Consider the following 14,343-nt stretch of genomic DNA (forward strand, 5'->3'; position numbering starts at 1 on the left):
TTTAAAATAATCGCTTTTATATAAGCAATTCTAGTGCAAATCTGCTAGGGTTTTGTCTTTTTTTTTAATGCATTCTGTTGGGTATAGTAGAGTTTTACAGCCTGCTTACTGTGGATTTCCTCTCTCTCTGACATGTACTCCAGGCAGATGATGTCAGTGCTCTCCTGACAGCAGCCATGCCCCCTTCTGCTCTGCCTTCATGTTATAAACCTCAAGTGCTCAATGGCATGAGAAGCCCAGGAGCCACTGCAGATGCTCTGTCTTCAGGTCCATCCAGCCCATCAAGCCTTTCTGCAGCCAGCAGTCTTGACAACTTATCTGGCAGTTTTTCTGAACTATCTTCAGTAGTCAGTTCAAGTGGAACAGAGGGTGCTTCCAGTTTGGAGAAAAAGGAAGGTGAGACATTCAGCCAAAATAACTGATATTGGATTGCTGAAAAGTAATTTTTAATATTATTATTGAAATTCTAATGAAAGTTTCTCCCTCCCTGTTCAGACTTGATGAGGTTCTAATGCTAACCTACTCTTTAGATGTAAACATACTTTTTGAAAGCTATAGAAATCCTTTTGGTTGAGTACTATGGCTTTATTTGTCTCTTCCAGTGTATTATAATTTTGAGGTTTTTGGGTTTTTTTTTTAAAGAAAAGGAAAGAAATTCTGTGGTAGTCCAGTGATTAGGACTTGACACTTTCACGGCCATGGGCCTTGTTTCACTCCATAATAGGGTAACTAAGATCCCGCAAGCCACATGGTGCTGCCAAAAAAGAAAAAAAAGGCACATATACCTATAGTCCGTTTACCTTAAGATATGGAAACTTTGTTTTTACATTCAAATATAATTGACATATAATAATATATTAGTTTAAGCTGTATGGAAACTTATTTTAAAGATACAATTAAAAATAATTTTCTTTAAAAAGAAAAGATTTCTTTGTAACATGTGAGTGCCCTTTCTTTTAATGATGAAATTTTATAGCTTTTTCGTCACTTTTTTTTTGATGTGGCAGCACATATATGGGCTCTTAGTTTCCAGACTAGGGATCGAACCTGTGCCCCCTGCATTGGGAGTGCAGAGTCTTAACCACTGGACCCCCATGGAAGTCCTCTTTGTAATTTTGATATTAAGTTTAATATTATATTGTGATGGCTGTTATATTTTGTTTCATCTTTATATTCTTTGTAATATCACAAAACTTGGCTGTTCTGTTGATACACATTATTCTGATGTGAAATTCTGTGTTGTTTTTTTTACTTTCCAGTTCCAGGAATAGATTTTAGCATTACTCAATTTGTAAGAAATCTTGGACTTGAACACCTAATGGATATATTTGAGCGAGAACAGGTAAGTACATGAGTTGTTTCACTTGGTTTGCTGTTTTGAGGAACCTCAAGGAAAAAATAGAAACTTTTGAAATGCCCTGAACCATTCAACATATTGAAGACTGAAAAGGATGTTTTTTTTAAAGGACTGGAAATCAATCCCTCTTCTAATTTGGCTTGTTTTTTTTCCATTTAGTTTTTGCTCTTGTCATTTACTCACTACGTCATGTTTAGTTTATTAGCACATAAAAATTGTTTCTTATGTGGTAACAAAATAGCTTTCTTCAGTAAATCTAGCTCATGCATTTCTTAAAGGTAAGTTATCCTTGACCTCTGTTCAGTTCTCTTACATCAATCGTTACCCACTCTAAGCCTGTCACATTGCTAACCACTTTGGGAAGCTATATAAACACACATACTATATATCTGGATTTTTCTTGAACAGTCCTAATTTAAGTTTTCTGTCAGAGTACATTTACTGATTTTTTGAGTTCAGAAAATGTAATTATTGTAGACTTGTACCTCTAAGGAATTTTAATCCAGTTACGAAGCTATAGCAAGAACATATGAAGAATTAAGTTTTTGGCATAGAAATTCAAATAAAGAGTTATTACAAGCCAGACTATTCAAAGAAAGCTTCATGAAAGGTTTGTAAATAATACAGGATTTTAAAGAATGCCTTCAGTTTCACAAGATAGGAATCATATATTCAGGGTTAAAAGGATTAGTTTGAACAATGATGCTGAAGTTACCAGTTAACATAATGCAGAATCTGTAGGAATATTACATTAAAACATTGTATAAATAGTTGGATATAAAGTGATAGTGAAGAAGATAAAATTACGTGCCTAAGTATGGTGAAAAAAATGTATTTTTGTTTTGCAGGTTAATTCCACTCAGGTTCAAATACTAAATGAAAATAATGATGTTTTTGGTTAGTTCTTGATTCAACTTGTTTAATTAACTGCAGCTTTTCAGTTTTAGTTTAATAGCTGATATGCTTTCATTTCTGTGTTGTGTTCAGAAGTCATTTGAAATAAATATAAGTCTAATAACATTGTGAGAACATCAATATATGAATGTCTTCCAAACAAGTCTTCTAAACAGTTTCATTCTCTTTTGTAAGATCACATTGGATGTATTAGTTGAAATGGGACACAAGGAGTTGAAAGAGATTGGAATCAATGCTTATGGACATAGACACAAATTAATTAAAGGAGTTGAGAGGCTTATCTCTGGACAACAAGGTATTTCATTTTAAGTCATTGCTATCATCAATTTAACAACTTGCATAAAGACAGCCCTCAACTTACTAAAGGATAATTTTAAAATCTCTGATAGTCCACTTGATAAGAAGAGTACTAATGAGGAATCTGGAAACCTGGGGTCAAATCTTAAATCTGCCACTGTTAGGCTTCCTGAACTGCTTACCTTTAACTCTGTGAACCTAAGTGAAGTGTCTGGGCCATTCAGAAATATGGGTGTTATTTTAGCTCTGAAGTTTTTTCTATTATTTTCATTCACTCATTTCTGAAGTTATTGTAGCTCAAAAATTATATTGTTCTAAAAGATCTGAAACTTGGATATCTCATATGGTAATATAATAGGTAAGGGCTAGGTGTTCAGGCCTGCCCATAAAATAATGTTGTAAATCTCTTTTGCTATAAATAGTTACATTTTAAACACTCACTGTAAAAGTACAAGGAAACAATAATGTTGCATTTAAGGAAACGTAGTGAAACAAAGTTGAATAATACTTTATTTCTCTTGAATGTTGATACATAAAGAAAATGCAAATTGCATTTATTCAGCAAATGTTCACACTTTCTGTATATCAGGTCTTGGTGTAAAAGGTGAGTTATTTTAGTTGTCAGAACCACATTTTAAGTTTCTTGTTCAACTGAAGGAGTGATATACCCTGAGATCAGAAGCATCCTATAATTGAAGACCTGGCTGTACAACTGGGGTTAAAGACAAACCTCCGTTAGCAAAACTGAGCAAATTTTGAGGAAAGAATGTGTGTTACCCAGGATAGGGTCTATCTCTTGAGGAACAAAAAGAGAACTTTGAAAGTTCAGTGGTTCAACCTAAGGAATGCTTTAAACTGAATTTCTGGATTAGGATTGATTAACGGTAGATGCACTTTATTTCCCTGATAGGAACTAGGGCAAAGTGTTTAAAATGTGAGATAGTCTTAGATATTCCTGGTATAGAAGACAAAATTTTATAAGATAAAGAAGAGGGCAGACTCGAGGCTTTTTGGAATGTGAGTATTCAGAGGAACTAGAACTCTCAGTTTTGGACTCTGTTTCATGCCTCTGCTAGAAAACACTTATGAGTCTGGTAGGGAGGCAGTTAACACTGTTTAAAGGCTCAGGAAACAATGAGAGAAACAGATACACTGCTTCCAAGTGGCAGCGGTATGTCCCTCCCTGCCACATTTGGTCCTCTGGTCATTCTGTTGACATCCAGCTGCAGTTGAGTAGGAACATTGATTCCTACGTGGAGGAGAAACACCACAACAACACAGAATGACTGTGTCTGACCTAGCACATCAGGGTCACTTTCCTACATAAAGTTACCACCTGCCTTATCTTCATTTGCAGCTAGGAGTCTGTATAATAGCAGCTGTATACCCAGTTTGCAAATTAGAACCAGTGGCAAACTTCTGACTGTCTCTTACCTTGCTGACTTAATAGCCTTGGCTATTATTTAGTGCATCAAGTCAACAGATTACATGTTCTGATCTTTCAGCACTTATGAGTATCTTCTTGGGCCATTCGAAGATGCCTTAGTCCAGTGTCTGTCACAGACTTTATTCTGTTAAGTGTTTTTTCTATAAAATGTCCTCCTGTGTATAGTTGTCATACTTCCCGTAGATATTATAATGCAGCCATACCTATACATCATTATTAGGGTTTGGCATGTTGGTGATAGTTCTATTATTCAGACCAGAACAGTGCTCTTAGTCTCCAGAGGGAAACTGCCACGCATTAACCCAGCAGCAGAGGACTTATATGCAGAGTACATCATGTGAAATGCCAGGCTGGATGAATTACAAACTGGAATCAAGATTGCTGGGAGAAATGTCAGCAACCTCAGATATGCAGATGATACTACTTTAATGGCAGAAAGTGAAGAAGAACTAAAGTGCCTCTTGATGAAGGTGAAAGAGAAGAGCAAAAAAGCTGGCTTAAAACTCAGCATTCAAAAATTAAAGATCATGGCATCCAGTCCTATCACTTTGTGGCAAATAGATGGGGAAAATGTGGAAACAGTGTCAGATTTCATTTTCTTGGTCTCCAAAATCACTACAGACAGTAACTGTAGCCACGAAAGTAAAAGACGCCTGCTCCTTGGAAGAATACCTATGACGAACCTAGACAGTGTATTTAAAAGCAGAGGCATCACTTTGCCAATAAAGGTGTGTATAGTCAAAGCTATAGTTTTTCCAGTAGTCATATATGAATGTGAAAGTTGGATTATGAAGAAGGCTGAGTGCCAAAGAATTGATGCTTTCAAACTGGGGTGCTGGAGAAGACTCTTGAGTGTCCCTTGGACAGCAAGGAGATCAAACCTGTCAATACTAATGGAAATCAACCCTGAATATCCATTGGAAGGAATGGTGCCGAAGCTGAAGCTCCAGTACTTTGGCCACCTGATGCAAAGAGCTGACTCACTAGAAAAGACCCTGATGCTGGGAAGGATTGAAGGCAAGAGGAGAAGGGGATGACAGAGGATGAGATAGTTGGATGGCATCACTGACTCAGTGTTACATGAGTTTGAGCAAACTCCGGGAGAGGGAGATAGTGAAGGACAGGGAAGCCTGGCATGCTGCAGTCCTTGGAGTAGCAAAGAGTCGGACATGACTTAGTGACTGAGCAACAACAGAAAAGTACTTGAGTCCTACCTGAGAAAACAGTGGAGCTCTGGAGATCTTGGAGAGATTAAAGGAAGGTTGTGTTAACAGATACAACAAAGAAATTAGAAAATCCTATGTAAGATTCCATTTTAAAAACTTTTGTGAGAGTAAAAATATGAAAGTATATATGATCTTAATTGTTGACATTCAGAAAATAGGATAAATTCATTGCTGAAGTGAATCTATTGAGTTAGAATAAGCATTCCATCGTTAGTAAGCTTTATGACTTCTCATTTTTGGATAATTTAAAATTACCCGCAGCCATGCTAGTTTCTTCTCGGTCTTACAAAAAATAAAGGGATCAAATGCTGAAAGGGCTGCTTAGTTAATAAAGGAAATAATTTGAATAATAAAACATATGACACATAGGAGATAAAGAATAGAAAGATTTTCGGAACTATTCTCACAAAACCCTGTGACTTGTAAGGTAAAAAAAATAGTCATCTAAATGCAATGTAATTTTCTAGTTTGGATCCTGGAAAAGTGAAAGGACATTAGTGGGGAAAAACTGGTGAAATCCAAATAAAGTCTGTAATGTACTTAATTTTGATAAGTGTGCTGTGATTGTATAAAGTGGGAATGTTAATGTCCCTGACGGTGACTTTAGAGAGTGGAGTGAGGGCACAGGATCTCTTGGTGCTCTCAGCTTTCCTATAAACCTAAATTGTCCCAAAATAAAAACTTTTAAAAACTAGTAATAAGCATCAGATAAATCGGGTGGTTGTGTTGGGTTGATGTTTATTGTGGGCTGGGGGTGGGTTGGTTCTGGCAAGTTTTTTTTTTACCTTCAAATTTCATTTGATAGGTCTTAACCCATACTTAACTCTGAATACCTCTGGAAGTGGAACAATTCTCATTGATCTGTCTGCTGAAGATAAAGAGTTTCAGTCTGTGGAGGAAGAGGTACGTTCATATACTATATAAATGTCAGATCAGCAGCTGAATTCCCCAGAAGTTCCCAGATCTATTTGAACATGTATGTAGCAGGAGTTTTTAATTGTCCCTCACTCTACCACCTGAAAACTTACAAAATCAGCATTTAAAATACACTATCTCAGTAAGCTTTAATTCTAATAATTTGGTTCAGCATTGCAATTAATATACAGAATTCTGTTGGAGAAGAGGTTGCTAATATTCCCTTCCTTCATGAAAGCAATTGCAAAGCCCAGTATCTTAGATAAGACCCAGAACATGTGGATGCTACTTATCTAGGAGATGTTTTTCTAACTTTGTTTCCATAAAACTTGTATCCACCAAAGTCTTAAAATAGCGCCCTGCGCTTTGAAGAACACCATACCCTATATGTGTGAGCTGAGCACAGAGATACAAAGTTGAGTGAGACTTAGTTCTAAATCTCAGGAAACTCCAACTCTCACGAAAATAAATTGTGCTTTATGAGAGCAAAATGAATGGGAACAAATAAATCATTGATTTTGTTTTGTTTTTTTAGTATGTCAGTTGGTTGGCTTTGTATGTTTAGCTCACCTATGCATTTTCTTGTTTCCTTTTGTTCCAGTAGTTTGCATTATATAATTTTCACCTATAGGTATTTTTCGATTGATTGTATCAACTATGCACTGTCTCTCAAAAGTAGTTCCTGCAAACTTTTAGAACTCATACCTTAGACAACAAAAATGTTAAAAACCTATTTTGTCTTAAGACTCATACGAGTCAAGAACCGTGTTCCCTAAACCAGAAAAGACATACAAGCTAATGCACATATTTTTAAAATGTGTTTCCATCAGATGCAAAGTACAGTCCGAGAGCACAGAGATGGAGGTCACGCAGGTGGGATCTTCAACAGATACAATATTCTCAAGGTAATAAGTTAGTGGAAGTAAAGTTCACTGTGACCATAGTTTTCAGAAGCCTGAAACCATGATTAACTTCATAAGAACATTTTCTGTCCAGCCCAGTAAGTCTTTGACATGGCATCAGGGGTATTTTGGGAAAGAATATGTCCTTGGCAGGTTACAATCCTCAAAGCCTCTGTACTAACCACTAGTTCAGCCTCTGTTGAACATATTTAAATTTAGAGATTATGCTTTAAATAAGCTCTAAACTTAAAGATTATTTAAATTTAATCTTTAAACTTAAATAATTCAAATTTAAATGGCAAGATATATCTTTATCTTAACTGTTGACATTCAGAAAATATGACATTCATTGCTGAATTAAGGAATCTATTATGGATTAGAATAAGCATTCCATTGTTAGTAAACTTTATGACTTCTCATTCTTGGATGATAAATCCTGTAGGCTTAGGATTTTAAATATGGACATTACTATTAAGGTACTCTTGCTGACTTTTTCAGTACTTTTGAACTTTGTTGTGGCTCAGGGAACGACTCCCATCTTTATAGTTACACCATGGTTTGTTTGTTTCTAGTTTGTCCTCATTGTGACTATTCCAGGTTTCTGTGAGTCCTCACACATAATACCATTTTTTGGTAATTTTAGTAGTATTCCCTCTGTACCTTTCATCTTTCCAGAAATAGTCATTTAAAAAAAATTTGTTAAAGAGAGTGCTGACTCTTATTAATATCAGGTACTCTTCTCAGGGCCTTTTCAGCTTTGCTAATTTGCTTGGTGTTTTTAAAACCTGTATGGCAACCAAATTGTATACTCTACTTAAGATGCATAATGATTTTCTGTTAACTACGTTGATATATTCTTAATCATTATAAGATTTAGAGTTATAATGTGGCAAGTATCTCTGATACCTAAATTTTAAACTGAAAGATGAATAGTATCAAATCTTTCAGTTGTGTTATATTACTGTCTCACAATAATATATTATTTTGAGTATACCAGTAAATCTCATATTTTAGAGTTATTCATCAAGATCATTATGTTCTTACTATTTAGAAATAAGATGATATAAAATAAGTACACATTATTCAGGTGCAAGGGTTATTATTTCAGGAGCTGTATTTTATTCATATCATAGTATGACCTGAGTGACATCTCGAGTTTTCTTTTCATGAACACATGTATAATAATATTTACTATAACAAATAATTATTCCTATTATAGGTAGATTTTAGTCAAGGGCATTTAGTGTGCAACCAGTAACAAAATGTGCCAAGGTTTGTTAAGGGTGAGGGCAAGGAACAATATGGGTTTGATTTCTAGAGTTGCTGAATTTGGGAGGTACGCTGTTTTCTTTCTCTAGAAAGATATTTTAGTATAATATCTAATACAAGTGTTTTCACTGATAAAACTTTTGTTTTTGTTCCCTTTTTTAAAACACATTAATGAGCTCTGTTTATGCCAATCGGCGTGCTTTGATTATGTCTTTGATGGTATTTTGAGTTAATTTGAACCTAGACTAAAACCATCAGCTCCCAGATGTGTTCTAGGACCAGCAGGGGGCTGTAGCACCCTTACATACAGCTGAAAAGCAGCACTAGGATTGTGAGTTTTGGCCTTAGAAATACTCCTAGTGAAACCAGCATCCATCTTAAAACTTTTCTCCAAACAAAAGTTTCAGGAATTGGAGGGATAGGGAAGAATAGAGGAAATATTAGAAACATATAAAGATGGTACTTCGAGCCAGAAAAAGCAGTTGGGGGAAAGAGAGTATTTTCTTTCTTACATTTCCATACAGAACTCAGCATGTCTGATGTGGAGATGTTTTAGTAATAATTCTAAAGTGAGACTAGAAGTATTTTAATCAATTAACAGTACTCTTACCTTTACATATAGCCATATGTAACTTTTTCTCATCTGTAGTTTTCAATTTCTAAAATGTACCTATATTTTCATCTTTATGGTTGTGACAAATTTTTTTAGTTGACTAAAAATAATACATAATTTACATTTCAGAGAAAGTTTTGCCTCTCTTCTGGTCCTATGTGGCCATTTTTGGTTAAGATTAACAAGTAGGCAAGTAGTTATTGTGATCCAGAGATTTTATTTTGCTGGTTTCTTTTTATAGATTCAGAAAGTTTGTAACAAGAAACTATGGGAAAGATACACGCACAGGAGAAAAGAAGTTTCTGAAGAAAACCACAACCATGCAAATGAAAGAATGCTATTTCATGGTAAGATTCCTCTCCCCCTACCTGCCATCATCCTCCTCCACATTTTTTGTCAGATTTGAAATAATAATGAATCTGTATATTTCTCATATCATTTTTTAAAAAATAAACATTATTTCTGTAAATCTTTGCATTTATATATGTGTTTTCAGTCTCTTTTGAATTTGTATGTTTTGAATGGATATAGTTTATAAATAAAATTACCATAACAGGAAAAGTAAAGAAATGATAATACTGACTATTCATATTTTCTCTGTATATGTGTGTGTGTGTGTGTGTGTGTGTGTGTGTGTGTGTGTGTCCTTTATTGAGCCCATCTTTGCATGAAATGTTCCCTTGGTATCTCTAATTTTCTTGAAGAGATATCTAGTCTTTTTCATTCTATTGTTTTCCTCTGTTTCTTCGTACTGATCACTAAGGAAGGCTTTCTTATCTCTCCTTGCTATTCTTTGGAACTCTGAATTCAAATGGGTATATCTTTCCTTTTCTCCTTTGCTTTTCGCTTCCCTTCTTTTCACAGCTATTTGTAAGGCCTCTTCAGACAGCCGTTTTGCTTTTTTACATTTCTTTTTCTTGGGGATGGTCTTGATTCCTGTCTCCTGTACAGTGGCATGAACCTCCGTCCACAGTTCATCAGGCACTCTGTCTATCAGATCTAGTCCCTCAAATCTACTTGTCCCTTCCACTGTATATCATAAGGAATTTGATGTAGGTCATACCTGAATGGTCTAGTGGTTTTCTCCACTTTCTTCAGTTTCAGTCTGACTTGGGCAATAAGAAGTTTATGATCTGAGCCACAGTCAGCTCCCGGTCTTGTTTTTGCTGACTGTATTTCATGCAAAGATGGGCTCAATAAAGGACAGAAATGGTAGGGATCTAACAGAAGCAGAAGATAAAGAAGAGGTGGCAAGAATACACAGAAGAACTGTACAAAAAAGATCTTCATACCCAGATAATCACGATGGTATGATCACTCACCTGGAGCCAGACATCCTAGAATGTGAAGTCAAGTGGGCCTTTGGAAGCATCACTACGAACAAAGCTAGTGGAGGTGATGGAATTCCAGTTGAGCTATTTCAAATCCTGAAAGATGATGCTGTGAAAGTGCTGCACTCAGTATGCCAGCAAATTTGGAAAACTCAGCAGTGGCCACAGGACTGAAAGAGTCAGTCTTCATTCCAATCCCAAAGAAAGGCAATGCCAAAGAATGCTCAAATGACTGCACGATTGTACTCATCTCACACACTAGTAAAGTGATTCTTAAAATTCTCCAAGCCAGGCTTCAGCAATACGTGAGCTATGAACTTCCAAATGTTCAAGCTAGTTTTAGAAAAGGCAGAAGAACCAAAGATCAAATTGCCAACATCTGCTGGATCATCGAAAAGCAAGAGAGTTCCAGAAAAACATCTATCTCTGCTTTATTGACTATGCCAAAACCTTTGACTGTGTGGATCACAATAAACTGTGGAAAATTCTGAAGATGGGAATACCAGACCACCTGACCTTTCTCTTGAGAAACCAGTATGCAGGTCAAGAAGCAACAGATAGAATTGGACATGGAACAACAGACTGGTTTCAAATAGGAAAAGGAGTACATCAGGGCTGTATATTGTCACCCTGCTTGTTTAACTTATAATGCAGAGTACATCATGAGAAACGCTGGGCTGGAGGAAGCACAAGCTGGAATCAAGATTGCCGGGAGAAATATCAATAACCTCAGATATGCAGGTGACACCACCCTTATGGCAGACAGTGAAGAACTTAAGAGCCTTTGATGAAAGTGAAAGAGAAGAGTGAAAAAGTTGGCTTAAAGCTCAACATTCAGAAAACTAAGATCATGGCATCTGGTCCCATCACTTCATGGGAAATAGTATCAGACTTTATTTTTTGGGGCTCCAAAATACTACAGATTGTGACTGACGCCATGAATTTAAAAGACGCTTACTCCTTGGAAGGAAAGTTATGACCAACCTAGATAGCATATTAAAAAGCAGAGACATTACTTTGCCAACAAAGGTCCGTCTGGTCAAGGCTATGGTTTTTCCAGTGGTCATGTACAGATGTGAGGGTTGGACTATGAAGAAAGCTGAGCTCTGAAGAATTGATGCTTTTGAACTGTGATGTTGGAGAAGACCCTTGAGAGTCCCTTGGACTGCAAGGAGATCCAACCAGTCCATCCTAAAGGAGATTAGTCTGGGGTGTTCATTGGAAGAATTGATGGTGAAGCTGAAACTCCAGTAATTTGGCCACCTCACGTGAAGAGTTGACTCATTGGAAAAGACCCTGATGCTGGGAGGGATTGTGGGCAGGAGGAGAGGGGATGACAGAGGATGAGATGGCCAGATGGCATCACCGACTCGATGGACATGAGTTTGAGTAGACTCCAGGAGTTGATGGAAAGGGGACCTGGCGTGCTGCGATTCATGGGGTCGCAAAGATTCAGACACAACTGAGCAACTGAACTGAACTGAAAGTTCTATAAAACACAGTATTTAAATTTCACAATCCCCTGGAAGAATGGCTATAGCAGACTGCATTAGTATATGATATCTGAAAGGTACTTCTCATTCCAAAACCCTAAAAATTGTCATGATAATGTCTTGGCACAGAATATGATATTTATTTATGTATTGACTTAAGGGTTGTAATGTATGACTTTTTCTATTTTATAATAGAAATGGTTTTGGTTTTTCCAAGTTAATTCAAGTAAGTTATTCTATTCTTTAGTATTTCTGTAAAGTGGAATTCAGTGTTATTTCCCTTGTCCCTTTATGCACAGGGACACTGATCTTGGTGAATCAGTTAGCTGTGTCATATTGGCTTTTCCCAAGTTGCAGCCTCACTGCACTCCCTGACCTGGTCTCCATGCTTAGTACCTCCTGGTCTTTGCTTGAGCTCCTTCTTGGCATGCATGCAAGGAAGGAAGAGAAAGAAGTCAATATGTAGGGAATGGAGGAACACACCACATTTGCAGATGGAATCTGGTACTAGCAAGTGATAAAAGGCAGAGAAGCTAAAGGATAGGAGAGAAGTATAAAGAAAAGCATGAACTTGAAAAGATCACTTTAGCCACTTTGGGTATCTAGAAAAAGTACACGGATGTGGGTGTCATTGCATGACCTAGTTGCATTCAGCCTGGCCATAGGAGGTGAATTATGAGACTCTTGATTCTGGGTTTGTATGAATTTGGGGCCGGGAATTTGATAACTCTAGCATTGATGTTTCTTTCAGGTGATCTGTATGTTTTTCCTAATTGAATCTTATGAGTCGTTACTTTGGCATCTGAACCACCACCCTGTTAGAAACATTCATTCACATTAGCAATTCTTCTAAAATAGCTATTCTAAAGTAGTGAGCCAGCTGACAGTTGTGTTTCGGTTTTGCTTATCATGGTGATGATGTATATATGTTAATTCAGAATTTAACTTCTTCTGATGTCTGTTCCTCTCACTGCTTGGAGCCTTAAGTAGTGGGATTTTAGTCCATCATGTATCTAAGCTGACTTGTTTTCACTCAGGGCACCATGGGAATGGGTTGGCTGTAGTGCCTTCTGATTTTTGTGGAGTCTAACAATTGAAGAAAAAAAAAGTTAACTTCTAAGACGCTTTAGCTTTTATTCCTTTTCTTGTGATTTAAAAATGTTACCTATTTATATGTATTTTAGGGTCTCCCTTTGTGAATGCAATTATCCATAAAGGCTTTGATGAAAGGCATGCCTACATAGGAGGCATGTTTGGAGCTGGGATCTATTTTGCTGAAAACTCTTCCAAAAGCAATCAGTATGTATATGGAATTGGAGGAGGTACTGGGTGTCCAGTACATAAAGACAGATCTTGTTACATTTGCCACAGGTAAGAGATCACTTTTCTCATTTATTTTGATAAGAATCAGATAAGAATTGGTTTCATATTGAAATTTTCAGGTAAGACATTATCTTGGACAACTCTAGGAATCCAAGTGAGGCATAGTTCAGGTTGCTTTGGCCCTCTCACTGGTTCTAATAGTAGCTAATGTTTTTTAAACGGTCTGTAAGACCAAGCACAGTTACAGGCATTTGATCTGTTCACCTCATTCAATCATTAGAACACACAGTCCTTTCAGAATATGGAGTAGAAAATATTGCTGGAAATGAAAGAGATTTTATTGTGGACTGTTTAAAAATCTAGTATTCAAATGCTATTAATAAAATGACATTATTTGCTACACCTAATCATTTCATGGTAATAGGTGAGAGAATCTCTCCTCCACTGTGGTATGATTTTTAATTGTCAATTTGTAATATTACTACTAAGAAAAAAGTTAACATTAAAGCATATCAGCATGTCAGTCCTTTTAGAAAGCACATTATCAAAAATTACTTTGTACTTTTTTTCCTACTTTTAGTTACCCTAGTGGAACTTAGTTATTAAAATGATTCAAATGACTTGGTCCTAGTTGATAAAATCCTTGTAGGTAAATAATCTTCACCATCAAGTAAGATTAATTATTGAGATTTATTCTGTGGTTAGAGCACTGCTTATAAAGACCTAGAACAGTAGCTATCAAACATTAGCAAGTTCAGAATCACCTAGAGGGCTTACTAAAACACAAATTCCTATGCCACGCCTCCTGAATTATTGATATAGTAGGACTGGGGCTAGGACACTAGAACTTGCATTTCTACCGAGTTCCTAAGGGATGCTGAAGCTTCTGATCACAGATCTAGAAACCCTAGAGCAGTAGTTCTCAGCTGTGGTAGCACATTGGAATTACCTGAGGGGCTTTAAAAACTACTAATGACTGTGTCCTACCCTCAAGAGATTCTCACTTGGGGGCCTGGGGTCTGGTCTGGGCATGGGATTTTTAAAAGCTTCCAGCTGATTTTGAAGGGCTGCCAAAGTGAAGGACTGAAGTCTTGAAGGGAGACAAAGACTATCTGTTTATGTTTTGTTCTTACTGTTTTCTCCCTAAACTTAGACCCATGTAGGTGTCTAAAGTCAGATCTCCTGGGTATGACCTCCCACCCGCTTCTATTTTAGATCATAGATTGGAATGACTAGGAGGCTTGTCATTTCTTGA

General features: G+C 36.6%; 1 protein-coding gene and 1 non-coding gene across 2 annotated transcripts in view; both read left to right on the forward strand.

Annotated features, from left to right (window-relative positions):
- Positions 1-14,343, forward strand: part of TNKS2 (tankyrase 2) — a 63,507-nt gene that overhangs the window by 44,566 nt on the left and 4,598 nt on the right. Inside the window, exons 19-25 of the mRNA XM_065922907.1 lie at positions 144-396; positions 1,260-1,342; positions 2,447-2,567; positions 6,048-6,145; positions 6,988-7,062; positions 9,183-9,288; positions 12,950-13,136. Of these exons, the coding sequence (XP_065778979.1) occupies positions 144-396; positions 1,260-1,342; positions 2,447-2,567; positions 6,048-6,145; positions 6,988-7,062; positions 9,183-9,288; positions 12,950-13,136 (923 nt within the window). The remainder of the gene's footprint in view (positions 1-143; positions 397-1,259; positions 1,343-2,446; positions 2,568-6,047; positions 6,146-6,987; positions 7,063-9,182; positions 9,289-12,949; positions 13,137-14,343) is intronic.
- Positions 12,718-12,860, forward strand: LOC136162325 (small nucleolar RNA SNORA79). Its single transcript, XR_010662126.1, has one exon. It is a non-coding gene; the product is annotated as a small nucleolar RNA SNORA79 (small nucleolar RNA).

Source organism: Muntiacus reevesi, chromosome 2 (assembly GCF_963930625.1).
Source record: "Muntiacus reevesi chromosome 2, mMunRee1.1, whole genome shotgun sequence".
In the NCBI taxonomy this organism is placed as follows: domain Eukaryota; kingdom Metazoa; phylum Chordata; class Mammalia; order Artiodactyla; family Cervidae; genus Muntiacus; species Muntiacus reevesi.